The sequence below is a fragment of the Struthio camelus genome, chromosome 6 (genome assembly GCF_040807025.1).
Source record: "Struthio camelus isolate bStrCam1 chromosome 6, bStrCam1.hap1, whole genome shotgun sequence".
In the NCBI taxonomy this organism is placed as follows: Eukaryota; Metazoa; Chordata; class Aves; order Struthioniformes; family Struthionidae; genus Struthio; species Struthio camelus.
Genome location: NC_090947.1, coordinates 44,443,684 through 44,469,049, shown reverse-complemented (window position 1 = coordinate 44,469,049; position 25,366 = coordinate 44,443,684). Strand labels below are relative to the sequence as shown.

The 25,366-nt window shown below is 37.0% G+C and overlaps 1 protein-coding gene across 1 annotated transcript in view; it reads left to right on the top strand.

Annotated features, from left to right (window-relative positions):
- The first annotated feature begins 1,657 nt into the window (after nt 1-1,657).
- NEB (nebulin) overlaps nt 1,658-25,366 on the top strand; it is a 145,043-nt gene continuing 121,334 nt past the window's right edge. Inside the window, exons 1-21 of the mRNA XM_068949383.1 lie at nt 1,658-1,718; nt 3,104-3,166; nt 8,457-8,501; nt 10,455-10,649; nt 11,688-11,795; nt 13,263-13,367; nt 13,684-13,788; nt 13,887-13,991; nt 14,738-14,842; nt 15,467-15,571; nt 15,767-15,874; nt 16,810-16,926; nt 18,138-18,239; nt 18,316-18,423; nt 18,519-18,623; nt 19,099-19,197; nt 20,065-20,169; nt 20,731-20,838; nt 20,923-21,036; nt 21,933-22,130; nt 24,662-24,769. Of these exons, the coding sequence (XP_068805484.1) occupies nt 3,134-3,166; nt 8,457-8,501; nt 10,455-10,649; nt 11,688-11,795; nt 13,263-13,367; nt 13,684-13,788; nt 13,887-13,991; nt 14,738-14,842; nt 15,467-15,571; nt 15,767-15,874; nt 16,810-16,926; nt 18,138-18,239; nt 18,316-18,423; nt 18,519-18,623; nt 19,099-19,197; nt 20,065-20,169; nt 20,731-20,838; nt 20,923-21,036; nt 21,933-22,130; nt 24,662-24,769 (2,178 nt within the window). The 5' untranslated portion in view covers nt 1,658-1,718; nt 3,104-3,133. The remainder of the gene's footprint in view (nt 1,719-3,103; nt 3,167-8,456; nt 8,502-10,454; nt 10,650-11,687; nt 11,796-13,262; nt 13,368-13,683; nt 13,789-13,886; nt 13,992-14,737; nt 14,843-15,466; nt 15,572-15,766; nt 15,875-16,809; nt 16,927-18,137; nt 18,240-18,315; nt 18,424-18,518; nt 18,624-19,098; nt 19,198-20,064; nt 20,170-20,730; nt 20,839-20,922; nt 21,037-21,932; nt 22,131-24,661; nt 24,770-25,366) is intronic.

Here is a 25,366-nt window from a genome sequence, read left to right as displayed (position 1 = left end):
AAGCAGGATAGAGGGATACAAGCTTCTGATGATTCAGTAAACTTGATTTAGATCAGGTGATTGGAATGAGGCAAAAATATCTGATCTTGTAGCAGTGACTATAGGGCAATGACATTTACAGTAAAAGCAAAGTAAAGTACAACTGTTAAGTCTGAAAAAGAGGCCATGAACCCAGACTTGCTGAAAAGAATCAAGAAGAGGAATGGTGAGTCACTGGCCATAGCACTAATTCTGGCATCAACAGAGATTTGAGCTGGAAACAAATATAATGAATTACATATTTAATAAAAAATTGGCCCTTCATTACAAAAAGATTTGTCATCGTTTACCTAGATATCACATTATGCATCCAATCCACTGAAAAGCAGTACTTCAGAGAAAAATGACTCCGTGAGTTATTTTTGGGATGCACACACAGAGGAATTGGATTGGAGAGCAGAAGATTAAGCTGACATTACTCTCCATCAACATGCTACATTCATTTCTGGACATCTTCAAAAAATGTTAAGAAACAGAGGGAGTTCAAATAAACAGAAATAAGATTAAAAGCAGGAAGAATTGCCTAGTAAAGCAAAAAGTTAAATAACTGAATGCATATAGCTTGGCTAAAGGGGAAAGGGAAGGAACTACAGCTCTGTGAAGGGTATAAAATCCTTGGCAGTAGTGAATGACATATGATATTTCAACTGGATATAAATATTAACTTCTGAAAAAAGTAAAGGAACAAGAAGGTGTCTCTCCAGGGCTCCTGACAATCATCTATTGAATTACGAGATCATTGTTGGTATTGGCTGTTAAATGTGTGTCCTTCAAGAACTAAAGCAATCTCATATCAAGAGTGGACAGATGACCTAAGAGGTCTCGTCTGTTATCATCACTATCATTCTACTGCATACGTTATATAATTTATTTCTTGACTTTCCAAAATACTGCGTGTATTAGAATTGCTCCACTGCTACTTAATCCGTTTATCTCGTATGCCTAGTCTTTCTCCACAGGACTTGTTGGCTGTTATTTGCATTTTTATTTATGCTTTCATCTGTACGTTTCTAGTTTTTCCTTGCAAATAGTCAGTTTTTACACATTCAAGTGTCAATACGTTCAGCTATGTAACATTTTGGAATGTGAGGTGAATAGAGAAATGATAAATCTATTGACACATGATTTTCATCCAGTTAAACTGATGAAGCATTTTAAGTGTACTTAAGGAATGAAATTCAAGATAGATTCAGACCAAAAGTTCAAAGTACAGACACTCTCCTTTCTCTGAAATTTAGAAATTCTTGAATTCCTATTTAGGAATGAAATAGGCTCTATCTATTCAAATTCATTTTAATTATCAGCTTAGATAATTTTTAAATTAATTAGAAAAAAATGTGCACATTTTTTCCATTTGAACTCTCCCTTGTATTTGCTTAGGGATCCATTTCAGTAGAGATCTGATGAAGTTTAGTCAAGCTGTGGTATGTTTTGGATTTCCTCAGGAGTACAGAAGTGCCCTGCTCCCTTTTCCTTCATGGTGCTGCGAACAGGTGGCCTCCCCCAGGGTCACCAAGTATATTTAGGGCTGAAACTTGAGCGGGCTGGAGCCAGATTGGCTGTGCTGTGGCCACATGCATAATTAGGAGCCGATGCATCAGGCTTGCTCTCACCCAGCATTACTCAGGAGGGCAGACTGGAGAGGCTTTGCTCCTAAGGATACTTACTAGATGTTGCTGGTAAGATCATTTAATTATACTTGGCTTTTTTTCTTCAGAATAGGATCGGGAGCTATTTTCTAATTCTGTATTTTTTTGAGAGTATGAGTCGCTCCTCGTCCATGGAGGTCAGATATTGCATCTGACTGGATAGTTGACTAGTTACTATTAAAAGGAAAGGATCTGGTACTGCATTTTGGAAGTGCAACTGAAGGTTATAATAATGACAGCTTCCATAGAGAGGTTCCCTGTGTGCCAGGGTCTACTTCTGGGATTTGTACATAAACATTGGCAAAACTTTTTCACATGACTTGCTGCTTCTTAATTGAGTTACTCTTTATTCATTTTAATATTCAAATTCTGGTTTAACAAAGTCAATTTCTTGTAATTTTTCTCAACATGTTGAGACTAAAAAGGGACAGTATTTTATGTTCCTATATTTAACCTGCATTACTAGACTTCACTTGCCTCAGAAGGAATGGCAGTTTAGCCAGCTAAACAAAACCACCCAGTCATTTGGTAGTATTAACTTACATGGCAAATATCTTTGGACTCAGGAACAGCTGTTCCAAAACCTCATCTCCTACCAACATTAGAAACAGGCTGTATTCGCTGGTGGAAAATTGCAAGTTTGCCTCATAGCAAAATCATTGTGTTAATTAATTTGTTTAAAGATTTTGATAGCAATCTGTACTTTGTAGTTCAGCCAAACTATATGGATTTTCATATATTCCAGGTCTGAGGAAATATACATAAAAAAGCCACAAGAGCTTAAAAAAAAAAAAAAAAAAAAGCCCCAAAGCACCTGTATAGGCTAATGCTGGGAAGAGAATAATTGCCTCATTAACCTAAGGTCACTTTAAAAAAAAAAAAAAATTGCATTTTTCTCCCTACATTATGTTTTTACATGCGAGTGGATATAGTAGAATGTACAGATAAAGTTCTTATTCTAATAGGAGTTTTAAAATGTAATGAAACAGTATAGAATAGTCCCAGAGAAAAGGAAAATTCTTCAAATAACCTTGTTGCAATGAAAAAAAATATCAACTCATACTTTAACAAATCTCTTCCTCTGATTTTTTTTCAATTTTAATTGAATTCCAGTATTGGTGTTACTATTATCAGAATAACATATTTGTCCAAAATTGTAATTTATCTCAATATGCTTTAAACTTAATCCAATAGTTTCCAGTAATAGTGAGAAACAAAATAATGGTAGATGGCAAATTTATTTCTTTCAGTTGTTTACAAGTTCTGCTACTGAATAGCCAATAAAACAACGTAGCAATCTTACTGATTACTAACTGTGACTCAAGCATACTGAAACCTTTATTAGTAGCTTTTCATTGTACTTTCAGTCTTGGGCTAATACTATACATTCACACTTTCCTCTGTTACATCACCAGTGAGTGGGTGAAAGGCAGAATACTCTGAAAATGGAGGAGGAAGAATATGAGGAAGTTGTGGAGGTAAGAAGAAAACCTAAGAGTAGAAATATTATTTGCTGCCTTGTGAATATATTAATTACTTTAAAGAGACGTTGTGCTTGAACGGAGATAGTTTCTTGCCATTTGGTCTCTGAAGTTCAGGGTATTTTCAGATATTCATTATTTGGTTGGATCAGTTAAAAAAAAAAATATATATATATATATATATAGTTGCTATCAATCAGAGGAGCAAAACCTCTCTGCTTCCTGTCATTGTCTCTCTGCTTAAATAAGGATTGTGACCGTTCCACAACCCTTCACAATGTTTGGTGGTTACTCCTCTGCTTAATTATAGATGCAGTGGGCCATCTCTTTTCCCTCCTGGTCTCCCTTCTGTCATCCAATCCATGCTAGAGAGGAGGACTTTGAAAGCCACTTTTTAGGCTAGCCTCTGTGTCTGTGTCCACTGCAATGTAGAAATACTGTAGTTTTGTGCCACCAAGGTACAGTCAAGCAATACTGTATTTAGCCTCATAAACTGAAGAGATGGAGCTGGATTTAAACCTGTAGATGTCAATGGAGTTTCATCAGGGATTAATTTGACCACAGGTCATTTAAGCTCACAGTTATATGCCTAATTATGTAGTCCCTGCAACTTCATTAGAGGAATCTCCAAGAACTAGGGACATTAGAGCTTATTAATATGAGCTAGTGCCATTGGAATAATGACTTTGCTATTAAAGGAGTATACCAGGTTAGTAGACAGCACAGTCTTACTTGTTACATTATAATTCTTTTGAAATGAAATAATGTATTATGAAATACATAAGCGATTATAATAAATTGCTCAGTGCTTGTTTGAGGGGAAAAAGGAGAGAGCACAAATGTTGACGTTGTCTTATAACTCTTATCGCCATACTAAATTCAACGGATCATGGATTTCAGGCAGTATTACAGTATTGAGCCCTGAATACTGAGTCTATGAATTTCAAATAACCAAGGAAGTAAAGCCAAATGGTTAAAGTTAAACGTGTTTTGGGAAATAAATGTTACTGTTCATAAAGTCCACTTTAGCAGGCATTATGCAACCTAGCTATAACGACACTAGTTTTCATTAAGTTTCCTGTTAACATATTACTTGGGATTGTCTTTACACTTCCTGAGCATTATTTGCTTTAACAGTGTAACAGAATATATTACATTCAGACCAACTTCCACAATTATGTTTTCTTCTATTAGCCGCTCATAATTTTTTACTTGCTGTCAATGTTTATTTATTGACGTTGGAATTACGTTGGGTTTTCTGTCTTCACAGTTCTGTTTATTTTTTTTTCTTTAATTTCGAATGAATACTTTCCTGTAACCACATCCCTAGGATTGACTGAGATAGTTCTGCTACAGTGGTTCCTCCTTATATATTAACAGTGAAAATTTAAAAGAGGAACGACAGCTTTCAGTGTAATTTTAAAGCAGCTTAGCCTTTTCCAGAGTAGTTTAAATTAGAATTCCAGAGTTATATGCATTGCATGTTTTGAATAACTAAATATGTATTCAATATATATATTGAATAACTAAATATATATTGAATAACTAAATATATATTATATATAAAAATAGATATATTTGAATAACTAAATATAAATTTTTATATATATATATATAATATCTATATATATATTGAATACTACTATATATATATTAACTAAATATATGTAAATATATATTTATATATAAAAATATATATATATTATTATACATATTGTATATTATATATTTATATATATTAGTTATATATTTATATATTTCAGTTGTCTGAAATTCATTTTCAGAAAGAATAGAAAATTATTACTGAATAATGAATGGCTGAGAAAACACAGAGTATTTTGTTTAAGATACTATTTTTTCTTTCTCTGGGGTATTGAGCTGCCCTGGATATCGTAACCATTTGTGATGCGCAAGAAATACAGTGAATCAAACAAACGTTTTACTGCTGACTAACCCGAGACTCTGTGAAAGGTGGGTCAGACAGGTTATTGGGCCAGCGAGCAGAAATTGCCCCAGAGCATAATCCAACATTAGACCGATTGGAAAGTATAGTCTAGTCATGTGAATCTAACCCTGAGGAACAACGCTGGAAAAAAAGGTTTGAGTTTTAATTGTAATTCTACTAGGGCTTGATTTGAAGGGCTTCTGCTTTCTGCAGTTTTGGCTCATGACCCTGAGCAAATCATTGCAGAGGAGATGTGTCAAAGATGACATTTCACATTTTCGGCTTGCTGGAAGGCAATGGAAGCTTCGGGACCTTTTGAAAATCTCCTGCTTTACCTTTTTTTTTTTTCCTGCTTTGGCTCCCAGACGATGCAGCACCCTGGCGCAGTGGGCAAGCTCTGGAGAGGCCAGTGGGGCAAAGGACGTTTTTCCATCCTTTTTCTCTCACGGGGCATGGAGGGAGAGGTGCTGACCCCGGCGCGGAGAAGGCAGCGACCCTGCATTTCCGAGTTAACTTTCAAGGGTCTCTCAGGAGCAGCCCTCAGCCCTGCGCAGGACCGCAGCCTGGCGGCCTCGAAGCTGCGCCCGCTCCAGCGACGCCGCAGGGAGCCGTTACCTCAGCACGGGCGGGAAACGCCTCCGTGAGGGGGCGCCGCACGGCGTGCAGGGCTCCGCCCGAGACCTGGGGACCCGGGCAGCCGCTCCCCGGGGCCCCCGAGGGGTCCCCGCGCTGCGGCTTGCGACAGCGAGTGGCTCAACACCTTTAACGGCGCGTCTTCATCGAGCAGGGCGCGGGGGGGGGGGGGGGGGGGGCGAGCCTCGCCTAGGCGCCGGCGGCTGCCATTTGCTGTGGGCGGCAGCGGCGCGGCGCGGCGGGCGGCGGTTCTCACGAGACGCGGCGCCACCGCGCGGCCGCCATTTGAGGCGCGGCCGCCATTTGCGGCGTGGTGTGGCGTGGGCTCTGCTGTGGGCGATGCGCTCTGGACGAGGCATAGAGTTGCCGGGCGAAGGTGCCGAAGGAGGGGGGGTGAGCCCGTGCTTGCGCCATCAGGGAAGACGACGAGGAGATGGCCTGATTTCTTTGTGAAGAAGGGGAGCCTGAGCTACGCACAGCAAAGAAGGGAGTGATGGAGAAGGGGCTCCAAGGATGGAGAAGGCTGGAGGCTCGTGGCCTCTGGCGGCAGGAGGGAGGTTCCTGCCCCACCTGCAGATCTGCAGCTTCAGAGTAGTTGCAGAGCCTGCGGCACTTGTTTAGGTGGCTGGGTAAAGCCTCACAGGCCCTTGTGCTCATGGGGGAGCAATGTGGCAGGGCACAAACAATGCTGGAGATTTCTGGAATTTGTTGAAGATAATTTCATGCAGTGTTTGATGAACTACCTAGGGGAGATGCTTTGTGGGGCCTGCTGCTCACAAATAAGGAAGAGCTGGTGGAAGGTGTAAAGGTCAAGGGCAGTGACCATAAGACTGTGGAGCTGAAGATCCTGAGAAGAGTGAGCAAGATAAACATCCGAATCACAACCTTGGGCTTCAGAAGAGCAGATTTTGGCCTGTTCAATGACCTGCTTGGCAAGATCCCCTGGGAAACAGCCCTGGAGGGCAGAGGGGCCCCAGAGAGCTGGGTGGTCTTCAAGGACAATGTTCTCAGAGCCCAAGAGCAGTCCATTCTGATGTGTGGGCAATGCACAAGCATGCAAGCAAGCCCAAGCAAGCACAGCGGAAGGCCAGTACGGATGGAGCTCCTGACTGCGCTCAAACCCAAAAAAGGCAATTTATGGAAAGGGACAGGACATAACGAGGAGAAGATGAGAAAGCTAGCTTTGCTCACCCTTGAGAAAGAAAGGCTAAGGGGAGACTTTATTGGTGTCTGCAACTACTTGATCAGAGGATACAGAGAAGATGGAGGCAATGAGATATTACGGTTCTGATTAGCTATGCCAATTAGATGTTAGGAAAACACTTTTTTTTTTTTTTTTTTTTTTTTACCATGGGGGTGGTCAAATGTGGGAACTATATAATGGACTAAAATGAAACATGAGTAAATGCTTTGAGATATAGGAGTGCTATAGGTAAGGCACAGGAAGAATATACTCAGCTTGGCACTGGTGAGGCCTCATCAGGTGAACTAAGTCCAGTTTTGGGCACTGAAGATTAATGACTTGAAGAGTTCAGAAGAAAGCATCAGAAATGCTAGAATTAGAAAATGAAACCTAAGAGGAAAGATTGAAAGATCTAGGTTTATTTAATTTGAAGAAAGAAAAAAAGAAATTTTTGAGTCAGGTCGTAATGTTTGTTTATTGAAATAAACAAATCTCATCATGGAGATCCATTGTTGTGATCTATTATTTCTGAAAGTTTTGTTGGGGGAGGGCAGGGGAAGGTAACTTAATAAACAACTGGCTTAATTTTTGGTGAGAAAAATGTCACTTTGGCATTACGAAAAAATTCCTATCTATAGATGGTTCAGCGGTCCAGCTGGTTCCTGCAGAGTAACAAAGTGCAAATGGTTGGAAGCTTTTAAGAACAAGTTGGACAATCTCATCTCAGGATGGATAGACTAGATAAATTTGATCATGTGTCAGCAGAAATTCGCATTAGATCTCATGAAAACAATTTTAGTGTTGCATTTTTGCCATTTCTAACTAAGCATAAACCTGGATTTTCAGATATGAGGCAGAACTTGCATGCAGAAAAAAATCTGTTAAACTTTGAACCTCACAATTACTATTTTCTCCTTGAGTATACTAAGATATGCAGTAATGTCAAATAACATATCCTCAAAAAATCAGAAAGACTGAAGTCTTTCCACCAAAAGGAAACAAACAAACACCAAATCATCGTTTCTATTTACTTAATAAAAATATAATTGAAAACCAATCACCATCGCCTCCTGGGTATGACTGGCCTAATTTAGGTGTTTAGATTGTTAGGTGAGAATAACTCTAAAGCAGGGCAGCCTTAGAGGGAGAAACCTGCTGCAGTGCTCTTGGCATATTACCAGAAACTTGGAAATCCTGTTCTTTTGAATGCTGATTCTTTCTTTTAATGTAGTCATCGTTTAGCCTTCCCTCTTGTGGGAAAAATTAGATAATGATCCTTTATTAATTACTTGGGAGGAAGTTAAGTTAAAGAACGTATGGAAAAAATTATTAGTCAAAAAAAAAACTGATTATCAAAGATGCAAATGAGACTACATATTTGCCTATAAACTACAGTCCTATTTCTTCAGAAATGTGTTTTTAAAAGTCTTACGGTTTTCTAAGAGGAGGAATTACATTTTGCTATCCTTGTATGACATGGCCTAACTGATTTGTTTTTCCTTTTTTTTTTTTTTTTTTTATTATAGTACTACATTGAGGAGACAGTTATTGAGGAGGGTGAACCACATGAGGTAAAGGCCCCTGTGAAGTTGCTGGTGGTGTATATGTGTGTGCAGTTAATGCGTAATGCTAAATGATCAAATTTTTTCATTCCGAGGACTGATTTTTCATGTTAAACACACAAATATCACAAATATCAGTGGACAGTTCCTTCTTAAAGACTCTATTTCCTACGCCAGGCCCTGTTGTGGGTTGATCTAGAGGACTTGTAGCTTGTTCTAGATATCTCTCCTGTCTGTTTCCTGGATTAGACCAAATTCCTAAATTTTTTATGTACTAAAATATAACTTGATTAATACCCTTTGAGCAAGTAATCTAGGACTACACTTCCAAAGAAAGATTGTCCTATGATTTTTTTTTTTTAAAGATGAAGTCAGCTGCTGAGTTCCTCAAGCATTTTGTTTTAAATTCTATAGCCCAACTGGATTTAAAAGGAGCAATAGCATGATGGATTATTTCTGTGTCTGATTTCCATCAGTTTTGGAAGGTAATACTGTAGAATGAAGAATGTCTGTCTAGCTAATGTGATTAGACTTTCTCCCATCAGCTGTAAATACAGGCCGATGTATTAGCATCATGTGAGCCTGTTATCATATGAGTTATCATATGAAAAGAAAAGGATATTTTTTGCATGAAATGCCATATTTTCAGAACCAAGCCTCTCTTTTTTGTTCATTTTCTTTGAATAAGCCAAGTTTTATAGGAATTTATTACAACTTTTCATTGGAGCATGTAAATTCACTGTTCTGTGAACATAAAGCAAATGACGGTAGTACTTTTCACAGTGTTCATCTAGCCAAGTTTCAAACTCCCCAGTGCTATTCAGTGACAAACCTTAAATGAAACCTTGTATATCTGAAGTGAAGTGAAGATACTAACTTGCAGTAGTGCTGAAGTGACTAATAACATACTGGGACAGCATTACTGAAAGGCAAGTAATAGCCCCATAGTAAACAAACCTTTTGGAATTTAAGTGTTGTATGCTCCTTCTCAAGTTAATGTTTGATGTATATTCTGGTCTCTATCATACTAATGCAAATAGCTATCTAAAAATCTGAGCTTCATGCATTCCCTTTTAAAGGCCTTTGTTTTTTTTAAGCTCACTGATAGGAAATAAACCTTGATACTTCCTTATTCAGGTAATTCTGGTGTTCTTCAGTTTTAATAATTATTTTAAAATTCTCCTAATTATACTCTTAGTAGTTTTAAAATTATTGCTTATGACATAAATATATTGATAAATAGACATCTAAAAGATTTAATTTAAGGGCTTCTTTCCGATGGATGCACTTCATCCTTTGATTATATATGTATCTCCAATATGTCTCTACCATGATTATGATCTGACTATCCATATGAGAAAATGTAGATTAATAGGAAAGGTGAATTCTAGGCATTTGTTCAGTCTGCTAATCAATGATGTGCTTATTAAAAGAGCCCAAAGACTTAGTCTTATCTGTCTTCCTGGATCCTGTTCTCTCCTTTTGCAAGATTTCTTTTTGAAGGACTGTATGCACCTTTAGTCTATTTGCACAGCTTTCAGTGACATCGTTAGGAGCCCTGTCTGTGTCACACGTGTCTTCAACACAGCTTCAGCACTGAGAACATTTCTACACGTTAGCTGCCAGTAGCCCCCACTCAGAATCCCCCGATGCTGGTGGAAGTTATGCATACAGAATGGAGGCAGCAGGAGCTACTGTCTCCCAGGGCCTCTGGAGAATAATTGCATGAGCTTGCTACAGAAATCAGCCGATCAGTTAATTTCTTGTGCTTTTAGTTTGGGTGATGTATAGTGGGCACCCTGGGCAATCCCAGCAGGAAAAGTGTCACCATTTTTCATCATTGTAGGTGGTTACTGGATCAGAGGTGAGCATCCTTTTGCTAGACAGAGGAGTTCAGAAATGCTTACAGTAAAATGATGATTTATAATGATAAAGCAAATAATTATTTTTCCTTATTCCTAGGTGATCACTGAGATCACTAGCACAGAATTCACAGGTCCCCAAACCACCATATATACAGTTGAGCATGAAAGACCTTCTGTTGAGCATGCAGCGCCTCCAGTCAGAAAGAAGATAATACGGACAAAAGTGGACCCATCTAAGTTTTTGACACCTTATCTGCAACACAGTAATAAAATGAAGGACCTATTCAGTGAGGTAAGTTGTCCCATATGTGTCTTTTATTTCTTTAGGAACACCAATTTCAAAAATATTTAATAGGTAGCAGTGCAAACCTACCTACTACTGTTCTGTTTTCTTTGGTACTTCATTTCATAATGTGTTTTAGTGTTATTTACCTCAAATAGGAACTTTCAAGCTCTCTTTTGCCCATTTCCTGCTGGAGTGTGTTACATAATCATTGAGACACAAAAAGTGCCTTGAGGGAGGTGGGAGAAGGTTGTCAGAGGTGTCAGTTAATAAGACTGCTGTATCTGACGACTTAGATACACGAGTCAAGGAAGATACAGAGACTGAAGTCTATTGAGCAACAGACCTCAACATTTTTATAATAGTGTATTTTTTCTAGCTGTCTATCTATCCAGGAAAAGTTCCTGTGTGCAGTTTATGGGAACAAGCACCAAACTAAATTTCCGATATGGAGTACCAAAGTCCAAAGTAGACCAATATTGTACTATGTTCTGAAAAGTGTTCTGAAAAAAATTACTCTGAATAGTGGCAGATGGTGTCAGCTCCTTTCTCATGAATTTTAATGTCTATTATCTACCAATATTCACTGTTAAAAGGCTTATGTGTGAACTAGGACTGCTACTCTCGCCTACATATTCTCCTTATCTTTGACCTCTGAAACAACTGGAAATACACCAATTCGAAACTCCAAGGAGAACAAAATCAATTGGATTTTAAAAAGCCTGTTAGCCTGTCTAAAAGCATGCTTTAGATCACAGGCTAAAGGTAGACATGGATGTTCTCAGTTATATCAGATGGAAGAAAGTCAGTTGGTTTACTCTGCAAATTTTGGTTGAGTAATGCCAATTTTTACTATTCAATAATCTACCAAAAATTTCTATATCCATCAGGTAAATAAATCAATAATTGCTATATAAATCCCTACCAGAACTTTAGGATATGTCTCAGTTCTATTTGTCCTTATTTTCTTTCAGAACAATACAAGAATGGTTTAGAAAGAAAAAGGAAAGCCATATGCCAGTTATATTTGTTCTTATTTCCTTTCAGAATAAATACAAAGAAAAATTTAAAAAAGAAAAAGGAAAGCCCTATGCTTCCACAGTTGATACCCCAGAACTTCGCCGAATCAAGAAAGTACAAGACCAGCTCAGTGAGGTAGGTATCAGCTGTCATAAGAAAAATTATTGAGTGGTAAAGAAGCAAACTGTGTCATAAATAAAAATTTTAAATAAGAATTGATTTTTTTAATAATGTTATGATCAGGCAATCTGAATGTCTAGTAGAAACTTTATCAAGATTATAAGAGCAACTCTACGATGAATTTTAGTTCTAGGATTTAGGTTGGAATTTAGGCCTCTCAGGAAGGTTCTTGACCCCCTGAATAATAGTTCAATTTCACTGCGGCCAAAGAGGTTTGAAAAATTGTGATCAGCAGTTACAGAGAAAAACATGAGAGATGATGGTGATGTCTGTATCATTGAAATTTGAATATAGCACACACAGCATCCTGCAGTTGTCACATATGACGTGTCTGATGAATTTTTGCTGAAGTTAAGTTACACTGTGGACTAATAAGCATAGAATTTTGCTTTTAATATGTGTTTAAACATTTTTGTTTTCATAGGGCAACTAAAAGTAAATTGTCTAAAAAGATATTGCAGCAATGATGCTTACACTCCCAAGCATTGCAAAATGAGCGTCTATGCATCTTGTCATTTATTATGGGATTTTCCAAGATATTTTTCCCCCTCTGCCCCCTCTCTATGTGAATCCCACGGTGTGATCTGCCTTCCCAAGTTAGCTTAGGTACATTTGCCACACAGATGCAGTGCCTGCAGTTCTGGAAGCTAGCTCTTCCTCTCTCCTCTTTCTTTTAAGCAACTATACTTTCCCTTTCAACAGTAAGCCTCACAGTTTGGGAAACTGAAATCCACCTAGAAAGTCATCTTTCTTCTCTGTATGGTAAATAGAGAGAGTTAAGTCCCTAAGAATGGGAACCTCTGAAGCTGGGGGGGGGGTCACCTAACCTAAGCAGTGTTGAGGAGATGAGTGTGTATTAAGTTCTACCCTTCTTCTGACTTAGGAGGTATTGAGGAGTGTGATGCAGCAATCCATGAGCTAATGCTGACTGAGCCTGCTCTCAAGCTGGGAGTGGTGTAACTGCATTAGGATGGTTTTGTGACCAAGCTACTTGCTTGCCACAGTAATGTGGCTATATTGCTTTGGGGACTACAACTAGTGTTTACACAATAATGGACTGTGTAATGCAGGTATGCTGCTTAGCACAGGGATCGTTCTCTCTCTCTTTGCTTCTGCAGGGTAGGCGTACTCTTAGAAACAACTCCATGACTACAGACGGGCACTACCTCTAACTAGGATTCGTTGCTCTTGACACTATCTCGAAGCTGCATGTCTCGATTCACAAAATCCATTTGTTTCCCTAGGTTTCATTTCTAAGGAACAGCTAGTCCATGCTAAAGGTTGATCTTATGCCTAAATGTTTTATTGAATTCAGGTTTCGAATGTTTACAGTGTTAAGCATCAAAATAACAATATTCTGCTTTAAAAAAACTGTCAATTTTTGCCGTAAAAATAATTGTTTCTTGATATGCATTGATCTAGGTTAAATACCGCATGGCTGGTGAAGTTGCTAGGACTATTTGCCATGTTGATGAAAAGGCCAAGGATATAGAACATGCAAAGAAGGTCTCACAGCAAGTGAGCAAGGTGAGCGAGGTGTGACTTTCAGGAAGGGTTCTGAATATTAACGGATCATTACGTTAACAAGTAAGAGTAAGATTTTGAGCTTGGGCTGCTTAAGCAATGTTTATAGAACAATTGCGAAGGTCAGGGAGAGACAGCAGAGTTGATCAAAGCAAGTAAAAAATCCCATAATTTTTTATGTTTCCTGTTGATGATATCTTTAAGTGGCACTGGTTTGAGACTCGCATTTCAAAAAAAATCTTTAGAGCAGGCTGTTTGTTAGCAAATGTAAGTATTTTCCCAATAATAGAATAACCAACATGCTAATCTTTTCATCCAGGTGTTATATAAACAGAATTGGGAGGAGAATAAAGACAAGTACCTACTTCCCCCTGATGCTCCAGAACTTGTGAATGCAATAAAAAATACAGCAATGTTCAGTAAGGTAATGAAAATCACAGGTTGAAGGAGCTAAAGTGCAAGAAGCATTCCAAGGCAAAGATAATTTCATAATGAGTATTCTGGCATTTTTCTGTTTTTCAGAAACTCTATACAGAGGATTGGGAAGGAGACAAAACATTATTCTATCCATACAATGACAGTCCAGAGCTCAGGAGGGTGGCACAGGCCCAAAAGGCTCTGAGTGATGTAAGTATCAAAGCCTGGTTGTCCATTGGATCACATGAGTGTTACAGTGTAACTTGGTAGACTTCTAGGTGTGCTAAGACTAGGTATAAAATCTTTGTAAAGGAAAAGGAAATAGAAGTGCATAAAGTATGCACTGAAAGCACTGACAGTAGTACTCTTTGTATAGAAAGGTGTGTACTCTCTGTTAGCTGGCAGACATTGGCAATTGGAAGTTGGGTTATGAATGAATGAATGAAACGATTTATTAAAGATCTTCTGAGATAACCAATAAGAAGACCTTGAGCGTCTCTCAGAAAATGTGAAGAAACTCCCATGTTTGGCTATAAGCCCAGTTCTCTGATGTAGTTCTATAAGCCTATATCTCTAAGGTAGTGATAAGAAAACTCAGGAATTTGTGAGGCTATGTGATTCACTGATGGAAAAAAAAAAAAAAAAAAGCCCTCTTCAACCGATGATTTCAGGTCTCACTTAAACATTTCAGTGAATTTTCAAGATGCCCAGAGCTTCTCTAGTTCATGTCTATCGGGGCGATAATGTTAATATACTTAAAAACTTCCACAGGGAGCTGATTCTTTTTCACTCTCTCTTACTGAGACGCTTCTCAGAATACATTGGTTGAAAGAGTTTACACTGCAGCAGCTATGAGCACAACTACTTTTGTTAATGGTAGCATTAGTAGGTTTTGGAGTAAATGTTCTATCGCTTATTAGCAGATAGTGTAAAAGCTGACTTCTTTCATTTTTCAGATTGTCTACAAAAAAGGGCATGATGAACGAAAATCTAAATTCACTTCTCTGCCAGATCCACCTGACGTGGAACTAGCCAAGAAAGTGACAAAGCAACTCAGTAATGTAAGTAGAATGCAGTGCGCTTCCTTCTGTTGAAATTTCCTTTTGGAGTTTCAAAACTCAAGAAGACATTTTGTTATTAAACAGAAAGAAGCTGGTTGAAACAGTTGGTACTTGATTTCTATGAGCTTAAATATAGTGATAGATATCACGTCTACCAGACAATCCCTGTATTATCAGGGCTGTCCACGTGCACTTTGTGACAAGTTTCAGCAGTAGCAATGGTAAATTCCAGTTTAACGAATATGAACTAATATGTGATCAGTGAGAAAACATAACTCAGCCAAAGGAACGTGTTAATGATATCCCATGGAGAAAATTTCTTATTAGTCACTACTATCTTTTAGAATAGATGAGTTATTTCAGTTGTTCGTCCGATTGGCCAGAGAAGGTACCGAGAGGGATAACGGAATACTGGAGTAATTAGGGAAAAATCATATTTAAGGTGTTTTTGATAAAAGCTGGTAAAATGGCTATGAGGCAGACATAAAATGTGGCACAGTGTTAAAAGGAAGGTCTTTTAAAACAGATCTGTCACATGAAAATTGAGCTGTATCTGAAGATGATGATATTTTGTTTTAGTTGATATTTTGAGGATAAATTTTTATTATTTCATTTCATTATTAGGTTAACTACCATGAAGATTATGAAAACAAGATCAAAGGCAAGTGGAGTCAAACTCCGTGCTATGATGTTGCAATTGCAAAAATGAATTCAGAAAATATAAGTATGGTAAGTGAATTCTTCAGAAAATCTTGAAACATGCAACTTTATCTTCTCTTTGTATTAACTTGGAAAAGACTGATTCATTTTGCCTGCTCCATTTGTGGTATTTGTCTTTTACTCTTTAAGTTACTTCATGGATAGCTGATTTATAGTGTAAGTGCATTTGATACATTATTATCTATTTTGCTCTTTTCCTAACAGAGAAAATATCAGGAAGACTTTGAAAACATGAAAGACCAAATCTACTTTATGCAAACTGAAACTCCAGAATATGAAGCTAATAAGCGACTTGGAGATAATGTCAGTAAGGTATGTTAAGCCTGCTCCCACTAATTTAGTTTGAGTTATAGTTCTGAAGTCAGGCTAGTTTGTGCTGAGGCTGTTCTGTCGAAGGTAAAAATTATTTTCCTACCTGCAAAAGATGTATTCTTCTATGCACTCCGTTGCAAAGCCTCCAATAACTCCTAGCCATCCTTATGACCTTCAGCAACAGTACCCAGGAAGTAGAATTTACTTCTGTGAGGCAGAATTTTCTTCATTGTTCACTTTGATCGTATTATATGCCTGATTTTTAGCTAGACTAAGTCTATACTATTAACTAAGACCATATTAAAGTAGCTGACTCTGGCTCAGTATTTTCACATTTGTTCATCTTTACTCAGTATATCTCAGTGACGTCATGCTGGTATATCTTTTGTTGAAAGTCCAGATCTTGTTCGACTTCTGCGTTTTCTGTGATAGTATATGTATCAGTGAAGACAAGGATGATCTTAGATCGTTAATTTGAAGAATATGACTATTTTGAGATGTTGACCAATACTTGAAAAGTCAGAGTGTATTTGAAGAGGAGCTTGGGAGGGAGAAACCTACTTCATAGCTATTAAACAATTCTATTGTGCCTCCTACCTTGTCATTCCTGCACTCTATTGGTCTGAGTGCCTTTTATGGTCCTCTGTCATGATGAATCACCAGTTAAAAAACACAGGAAGAGTATTTTCCTGAAATTTTCAAGAAAATAGAGGTCAGTGGGTGTCTGGCTTTCAGTATTGTCTGTTAAATGGAGGAAAGCTTCTTTGGCCTGCTTCCTAGGAACATTTATTGGAAAGCAGCAACTTAACTGAATGTTGTCCTTTCCTGGTGCTAATGAGCATGATCCTCTAACTTTCTCTAACTGACATCATAAACATTCAGAAGTGATAAGTGATTTTAAAAACCTCACCCTTTTTATTTTTATTTTTTTAAAGATAAAATACAGAGCAGACTATGAAAAGAAAAAAGCTATTGCAGATTATAATGTACTTCCTGCTACAGAGAACCCTTTATTGAAGCAATTAAAAGCTGCAGGAAATATACTGAGTGATGTAAGTATTATCAAAATTCAGTTGGATTATCTTCAGTCATGTACAATAACCCTAAACTCATCATTTCTTTACAAGGCTTCTCCATTGGATCTCTCAGCATTTTTTGTATTATAGACTTACTATTTGTCATGAGATACAACCAGCCAGAACAGTAATTCCTTACTAGTTAAGGAGTCAGTTCTCCACAGCAGAGTGTGAAAATAGTTGTGGTGTATAAGGAGATTAGCTAATTATTATACAGGGCATTTGGATCCCTGTGAAAAACAGATCAGGAGATGACAGTTCTCTTTCTGCTTCAAGGAACTTCAGATGATCCCAACAGTGTTAAAAGATGTAATAATTTCACATATTCCTACATATTGCATTCTTTTGCTCACTTCAAGGGTGTAATGGCTTTCTTGATTTATCTCTTCTTGCTATTTTCATCTGTATGGAAAGAGATTTCATATTTCTTAGTGTCAGAAGTTCAAAAATTGAGCCAGACCTTCCTGTCTTCCCTTACAATCCTAAGAGTCACTAAAAAAAGTTAAAAAAAAAAAAAATCATTGGGGAAAAAAAATGCCATTTCTTTTTCAATGTCATGGGAAAGCTTTCCTTTGGAATCTATGCATGCTGCTCACAATGACAATGGAATAACTGGCTGAGCAGTCTGCCCTCTTCTGATCTTAAGAATACTAGGTAGAGCCTTTGTACATGTGATCTGGCTTTCAAATCTCTAATAAAACTTACTCTCCTCAAAAATGCAAGTTCCACCTCAAGCACTTTGATGTTTAACATTCGAGTTAACAAATATTTTATTCGTATAACAAGTATGAAAAATAATTTGGGAAATCATTTAACTGAATAGGTTTTCCTGTACTATTTTATTGTGTATTACCAAAATTTTCACAGAAGATTGAAATATATTGAGCTGCACAGAATACTGTGATTTTTTGGAAAGAAATTGACTTTGAAATTAGTTTTGATTATTTTCCTTAATTTTATAATGCAGTGAGATTTATGACCTTGATCTGAACATATGGAAATGTCGGGGTGTACATCCCTGCTTTGGAACTCAGTTTTGTTATTTGGATATCCTGGCATTGTTATTATAGATGGCCTGGTCATAGTTCTTCATGTCATTTCACAGTGTTACTGTTGTCATTTTTAATGCATTGTGAATGAGTATCAATAAAAGCTTCTATATTATCTGTCATTATTTTGTTTTGCAGAAATTATACAAGGAAGCCTATGAACGATCAAAAGGAACAAGCATCAATTATTGTGACACTCCAAAGTTTCAGACTGACAGTGTTCTAAAGAATTTTAGTGATGTATGTATTTTTGCATTTGTTCATATTGACACTCTTGATTACTTTTGGTTATCAATTTGTGATTTTTTTCCCCCAGGTAAAATACAAAGATGCATATCAGAAGAACATTTTAGGACACTATTTAGGGAGCTATGAGGACCCACATCATACACACTGTATGAAAGTTGAAGCTATGAAGAGTGATGTAAGTACGGCACTAGTTCTGTTCTCACAGTCATACTTTCATTTCAAAGAAAGATCAGTTTTGCTTTTTTAACTGAATGTTGTTTTTATCCCTAGAAAAATTACAAAGCAGATTATGAGGAAGAGAAGACAAAATGCTACTTCCCTCAGACCATAACTCAAGAATACGAAGCTATTAAGAAGCTAGACCAGTGTAAAGATGTAAGTAGTTGCTACCAAGTAGTCGATTTTGTACAGAATGACCGCTTTAAGGCCTGTGGAAATCTTGAGTGATTCCTGTTAACTTCTGTGATTTTGAATTTCCCCTTTTTAGCATATGTGACTTTTAGAAGCGAAAATCATATATATTTTAGAAGCCTTTTGTGACATCTAGTGATCAAGACAGATACAGCACAATCTGTTTTTAACAAGTAAAAACGTAAAGTCAGAGGAACGGTACTGAAATGTAGAATGAACTTCAAACCTCTGCCTGCTTAAGGCTATATATTTTTTACAGTAAATGCTTTAAAAATTTATTTGCTCTCTGATTTTGTTAAGTAACGTGTAGAACAGTGCTTATCTTCACCTATGCTGTAACTGCTAGCTATCACAAGTAATGCTACAATACTGTGTCTTAGTTAGTAAAAAGTTTTGCTTATGCATGTGTGCTGTAAACATATTCATTATTTTCCTTTAGCACACCTACAAAAAACATCCTGATCAAATAAAATTTACTCAAGTGACAGACTCGCCAGTGCAGAAGCAAGCAGAGATCAATAGCAAACAGCTGAGTGATGTAAGTAAACTTACTAAACAACCAAGATAGTTAGATATCTTAAATTTTGGTATATACGATAGAAAGAATTACAGTGTCTCTTCTGTGACTTCCTCTGTGACCTCTGAACTAAGAAAGATCTAGTGCAGGATTCGGAGTTTATAGTAGTTGAAAGTGGAGGTAAATTGGAGTCACACATTCTGATCTTGTTGCAAATTTCAGGCCTCCCTAAAAATTATTTGATCTGGAATTCTGGATTCAGTCTGTATATATTTATCAAGTGTTTTTTTTTTTTTTTAATCTGCGTATATGGTATAAAACTGATGAATCTTCAGAGTGTGATGTTCAGATGTACAAAGTCCAACGGCAGAGTGGTTACCAGTGGTATCCCTGCTTAATGTCTTAATTAATGACCTGGGTGACAGGACAGGGTGCACTCACAGCAAGTTTGCAGATGTTACTGAAAGTGGTGGCGGGGGACAGGGGCAGTTCATACACTGTAGAGCAGGCTGCTGTTCCCAGGGACCTTGGCAGGCTGGAGAAACTGAGCTGTGAGGAACCTGCAGAAGTTGTAACTAGGATCCATTAATTTAATGGTGAAAGACTGAATCCAAAAATAATTTGCCTGTCTAGGAGAAAATCAGCTCCTTAAGTGATGCTAATTGATACTGCTCCAAATGAAGCTGATACTAGTAGGCCTAGGTTTCATCATCCAGGGATTTCACCAATAAAATTGGATTATATCTTTATTCAGATAAGGTAATCGTAATATTATGAAGTATAGTGATATTTTTAACAAAAACTAGATTTTATCCCATTGTTCACTTCTGTTCTGACCGTTCAACTAAGACTGACTCTCCTAAAGGATTATCTTACCGTGTTTTCCAGTTGAAATACAAAGCTAAACATGAAAGTGAGAAGTTCAAATGTTCCATACCGCCAGATGCTCCGTTTTTCCTCCAGTCCCGTGTCAATGCATATAACATTAGTGATGTGAGTATTAATTTTATATTCTACTGTAGATAGCAAGATTTGTTCAAAGCAAAACACTTTGTGTGAAAATGTGGAGTACAAGTAAACAGTTATGTTGACAGTAAGAATAAACGTTAGGATTGCTGCAAAAATTCCAAGCAGACAAAATAGTTCACACACACTCATAAAATCAACAGATACACATAACGGGCATATAATGCAATAATTGTTAATATAGTCTTAATATTATATTTATTAATGTAATAAGCATTGGTGTTTTGTGTAAAGACGCAGAGAGAATGGTCTTGCTAAAATTATTTGTATGGAAGTATTAAGGGGCTGTGAAATAGGGTTAAAAAGTTTATACTTAAAATATCTACTGCAAATGCCCTTCACATTGCTAGGAAAGTTGTAGTAGTCTTTGTGCATTATTTTTTGTGTCATACTCAAAATAATCATAATTTGTAATATAAAATACTGGCAGTAGTTTTTATGCTGATTACTGGCTTTCTATTTAATATCTAGTTGCATCTGAATTAGTTAGATTCTTATGACTTATACATTTTTGTTTATTTTCTCCAGAATTGTTACAAGTATGAATGGGAAAAGTCTAAAGACAAGGAATTTGAAATCAAAGTTGATGCAATTCCACTTCTTGCAGCTAAAGCTCACAATAAAATTGCAAGTGATGTAAGTATGGCTTTTGATTACAATAGCTTTTCAGGTTGCTTTTTAAATGGAGCTTGGCTTCACTCTTTTGTTCTTGCTGTGCAGGTGGAATATAAGAAAGTGTATGAACAGAGTAAAGGGAAAATGGTTGGAGCCCTAAGTGTTCATGATGATCCCAAGATACTACATTCCATGAAGGTGGCCAAACAGCAGAGTGATGTAAGACCCTAATCCTTATACTAATTTATTTTATTCCTGCTGTTTTTCATTTCTGTTTTGTAGGCTAGGTCTTTTACAGAAATGAAGGAACAATCCTTCATTATAAGGAAAATCTAGATTGAAAAAATAGCATAATTCAGGTTGGAAATGGCCTCATTATGTTGTCTAGTGCAACGTCCAGCTCAAAGCAGGGTCAGCTATGAGATCAGACCAGGTTATGCAGAGCTTTAATGTATGAATAGATCCATCTTTTCCTATTATTTACATTATGTAATGCCTTTGTTCTGAAGTTAAAGTTGTAATGTGCCCTGGGAACCTCACACAGCTGATTATTTCTGCTCCCTGCTTGCTAACACTTGCTGGGTTCCTTTAGCGTTCAGTTCCAACTTCCTATGTATCAATTTCTGTTTATGAGGTACGATACACTAGTAAAATAATATATGTTATTTTCTCTCTAGTGGATAGCACACAAAAACTGTGAAAATCTGCCAGCTCTGTCACCTACTGAAGTTACTCCTTAAGCTTATATGGCATGAATTAATACATATACAAGTCTAAAACAGAATCAAGTGTTGGACTTATATATCAGCTTATAGTCTACCAGGTATTAATGTAGGACATGCTATGTTTGCAGATAACACATAAAAACAGCTTTAAAATTTGGTTTAATGAAAATAAACAATCCATAATTTATATCTGAGAGACGTAATTATAGCCTGCGCTTAATAATTGTCTATTTGCAATCTTAATATCTCTAGTTAATCTGAACTTCTGAGCATTTAGATAGAATAGCAAGCACGTATTGTTATACCAGAAGGCAGCATTCTCTGAGAGAAGTACAGAACTGTCCTTGAATTAATCTAGTAGCAAAATGTATTTCTTGAATTCCTTTTCAGCGCGAGTACAAATTGGCTTATGAAACATCAAAGACCAATTATACGGCACCATTGGACATGATCCCAGTTGTTCAAGCTAAAAAATCTCAAGCAATTGCCAGCAACGTGGACTACAAGAACATCCCTCACAGTTACTTTTATCCTCCTGACAGCGTTAATGTGGAGCTTGCAAAGAAAGCCTATACTCTTCAGAGTGATGTAAGGAATTGGTATTTTTGTGCTTGTGGTAACACTGATGGTAACTAAAGTAGAACCATTTCTGGCTGCCAATAATGTGTGCCAACAGAATCACCTTTAGTCTGCTCTGAAAAATGATGAGCTGTTTGTTTTGCAAAGCAAGAAGTAGAAACTGGTAGAAATCTTTGAAGAGGAATTTATAGCTGCTAACTTTATTTTCTGGTGTTCAGAATATTTCCAGTGAACTGGATTTGAGTAGATTAGGGAGTTACAATAGTGACTGTTTTTCAGCAGCACGGTGATAAACCTATTTTAAATTGATCCCCATATTCAGACTTCTTTTCTAAAGTATTATTTGGTATCGTTCAGGGCAGCATATTTTCTTTGGTCTCTGAATGCTCCATGACAAGGCTGTGGGCAATAAATCTTTGCTTCTCTGCAAGGACATTCCTTAATATAGTCTTGAGTATTTTAGAGGACTGCGTACCGTACCTATTAATCTGAATTACTTACTGATTCTGGTGAAGTTCCATATGTAACAACCCTCTTTTGAGGGGCTCAGACAAGTAATAAATACTGTGAGCAAAACAACCATTTTAAAAACAAGCATTGTAAATCTTAGCAGTAAAGAATAGTTTACAACAGGAAAAAAAGGATCGAATGAATGAATAATTTACGCGTATAACTTTCTTACTCATGGTTACAAAGTTTACATGTGGCTGTTGACCTAGTTTCCCTAAATACCTGACCTCCACCCCTCAACCTGACAATATTTTATAGGGGCTGCAATATTTCTAGAGAAACTCATTTAGCAGATAGAGAATGAGGATCTAACCAGGGCTTCTCAACAAATAATCGTAGCTTTGTTCTTCAAGAGTTTGTGAAGGGAAGCATACCAAGAGTGTCATCTATTCTTTGGGTGTATTTCTTTAAAATGTCAGTGTGGAATTCACTCAATAGATGTGTATAATAAATTGAGTTATCCTCTTTGTTAATTAATATCAGCAGTTCCAAAGTGATGACGGTGTTTGCTAGCCCCAGGATAACTTTTGGGGAAAGTTTTAGGTAATTAAACTTAGCGTTTCTATACAGAGTACTTTGAAAAAAACTCTATTTCTTATTGTGACTCTAGTTTTTTGGTGTTTCTTTTGAAGTTACAAATGATTTAGTTCAGAAGCAGCAAATGTGTTTTATTTTTTGCATTAAGAACTTCAGTCTGTTTTAACACCATAAGTGGATAGTTTCAGAATATTTATTGCAAAAAATTACAAATCTTGAGAATGTAATGAGATCTCAGTGGGTTTCACAGTATTTTTATTGGTTTTGTAGAACACTGAAGATTTACAAAGCTAATTGCCATGTTTCAAGAAACTGAGAAATTCAGTAGATACTTTTTTCAAGTAACATTGCACCTTTCCAGAAACAGCAGGTGGAATTTGAAACCTTTTTAAGTCAAGGAGGTCTCAGTCCAAGGAAATACAGGAGACATCTAGTTATACCAACTATATCTTATGTCCTGGTCAGCTAAATGTTTTGAATCAGGTGTTTAAAAGACTCACTGTCATACTGGTTTAGCTAACAGAGAAGCTTCACAAACAATTTTAGAAAAATTGTAGGGGTATCGCTACATGTTACAGTGCAGCGCATGCAGAAAGATTACAGTGAAATCTGTATCAGCTAGCTTGGTACAGTGTAAAGCTGTAGCATTTTAGCAGAGTACTATATGTAGAGTGAAAGCAGGCTGAACAGATGATGGCAGAGCATCATGCTAGTGCAACAGTACCAAACTAGTTCATTTAGATTAAGTCAAGTATATTTGCACACAGCTGCATTGAGAACTGTTGAAGGTCTCATGCCTGTGCGATGTAGCTGGAGTATTGTATCCTAACAGTGTTGGCGGAAAGAATTTTCAACTTTTGATGAGTTCAGTGATGAACTGATCACTTCAAGTTTATCAGTCAAGTGATGATTGACCCTTCAATTTGAAAAATTGAAAAAGTTAAATTTTTGAACTTTTGATGCTGTGTTCTGATGTGAGCACAGCACATTCTTTGCTCTATATTGAGTAAGAACACAATACCTAGGCAAACTGGGTTCAAAATTAACCCCTGTAATTTGTTAATCTTGACAAGCAAATAGCTTTTATGAATCACAGTAATTTCATATGTAATTTGACATCCAGATAACTTACCATGGAGAAATGACCAGACTGGAAAGGCAAAACACAACACTGAGGTCCTTATTTTTAAAGGCATGCAGACTAAATATTCTGACATCTTTTCAGTGTGTGTACCTATGTCCATTGATTTTAAGAAGAGCCTCATCTGAGGAAGAACAGAGTTTTTATTTTCTAGGAGGCTTTGGACATCTTTCTCTTAAACTAGATGTTTCCTTGGTTTTCCTTTGACTTTTACATAAAGTCAGTTTTAATGATGTGGTATTAAGGAGTTTAAGCTTTCTTACTGGTGTCACTGAAATAATTTTGTATAGGTAATTCAGACATCTGGAATCTTCTTTTCACTGGCCTCCATGTTTTTCTCTTTCTCTTCCAGAATGAGTATAAATCTGATTACAATAGTGACATGAAAGGCTGTGGCTGGGTACCCTTAGGATCGCTGGAAGTGGAGAAGGTTAAGAGAGCTTCAGACATTTTGAATGAGGTAATGAAACCTAGTGTAACCAAATTCTTACTCAGCCGAGAGCACTTTGTGGAGGGAAGAAGCAATGAGAGACCCTTTGTGCTGTATCTATCATACTATCTTTTATATGAAATACTCTGTGCTGTTCATTGACTAGACAGGAATTCTTTATGGGTTCAGTCCTGGTTTATGAAAAGTAATATATTAATCTGGAGATTAACCAAAAAGCTTTCACCTAAACTAGCTAATTTACTCAGCTTCTCAGTGATTCATTCTGCTCTCAGCTGATTTTTTGGAAGAAAGATAATAACAAGATAAGCATGTCTTTGTTGCCTTATAATTAAATTGTGGCAGTGGAAGCAGATGTTCCAGGTACTACTTTTATGCATTTTACATAAGGAGTCTTTGGAGTTAAAACACCAAAAATCCACTGACACCTCTGCTGAGATCTTCTATTGGTCCTTTGGCTGTTTAGGTCAAAATAAAGGTCTAATCATCTGTACCTAAACATAAGACTTAGGCACATAAATAAAGCAGTGGATTTAAGCTGTGAATCTAATTTCACAAGGATGCCTAATTACAGACCTCGTATCTAAATCCTAGCAATGCTCAGAATTT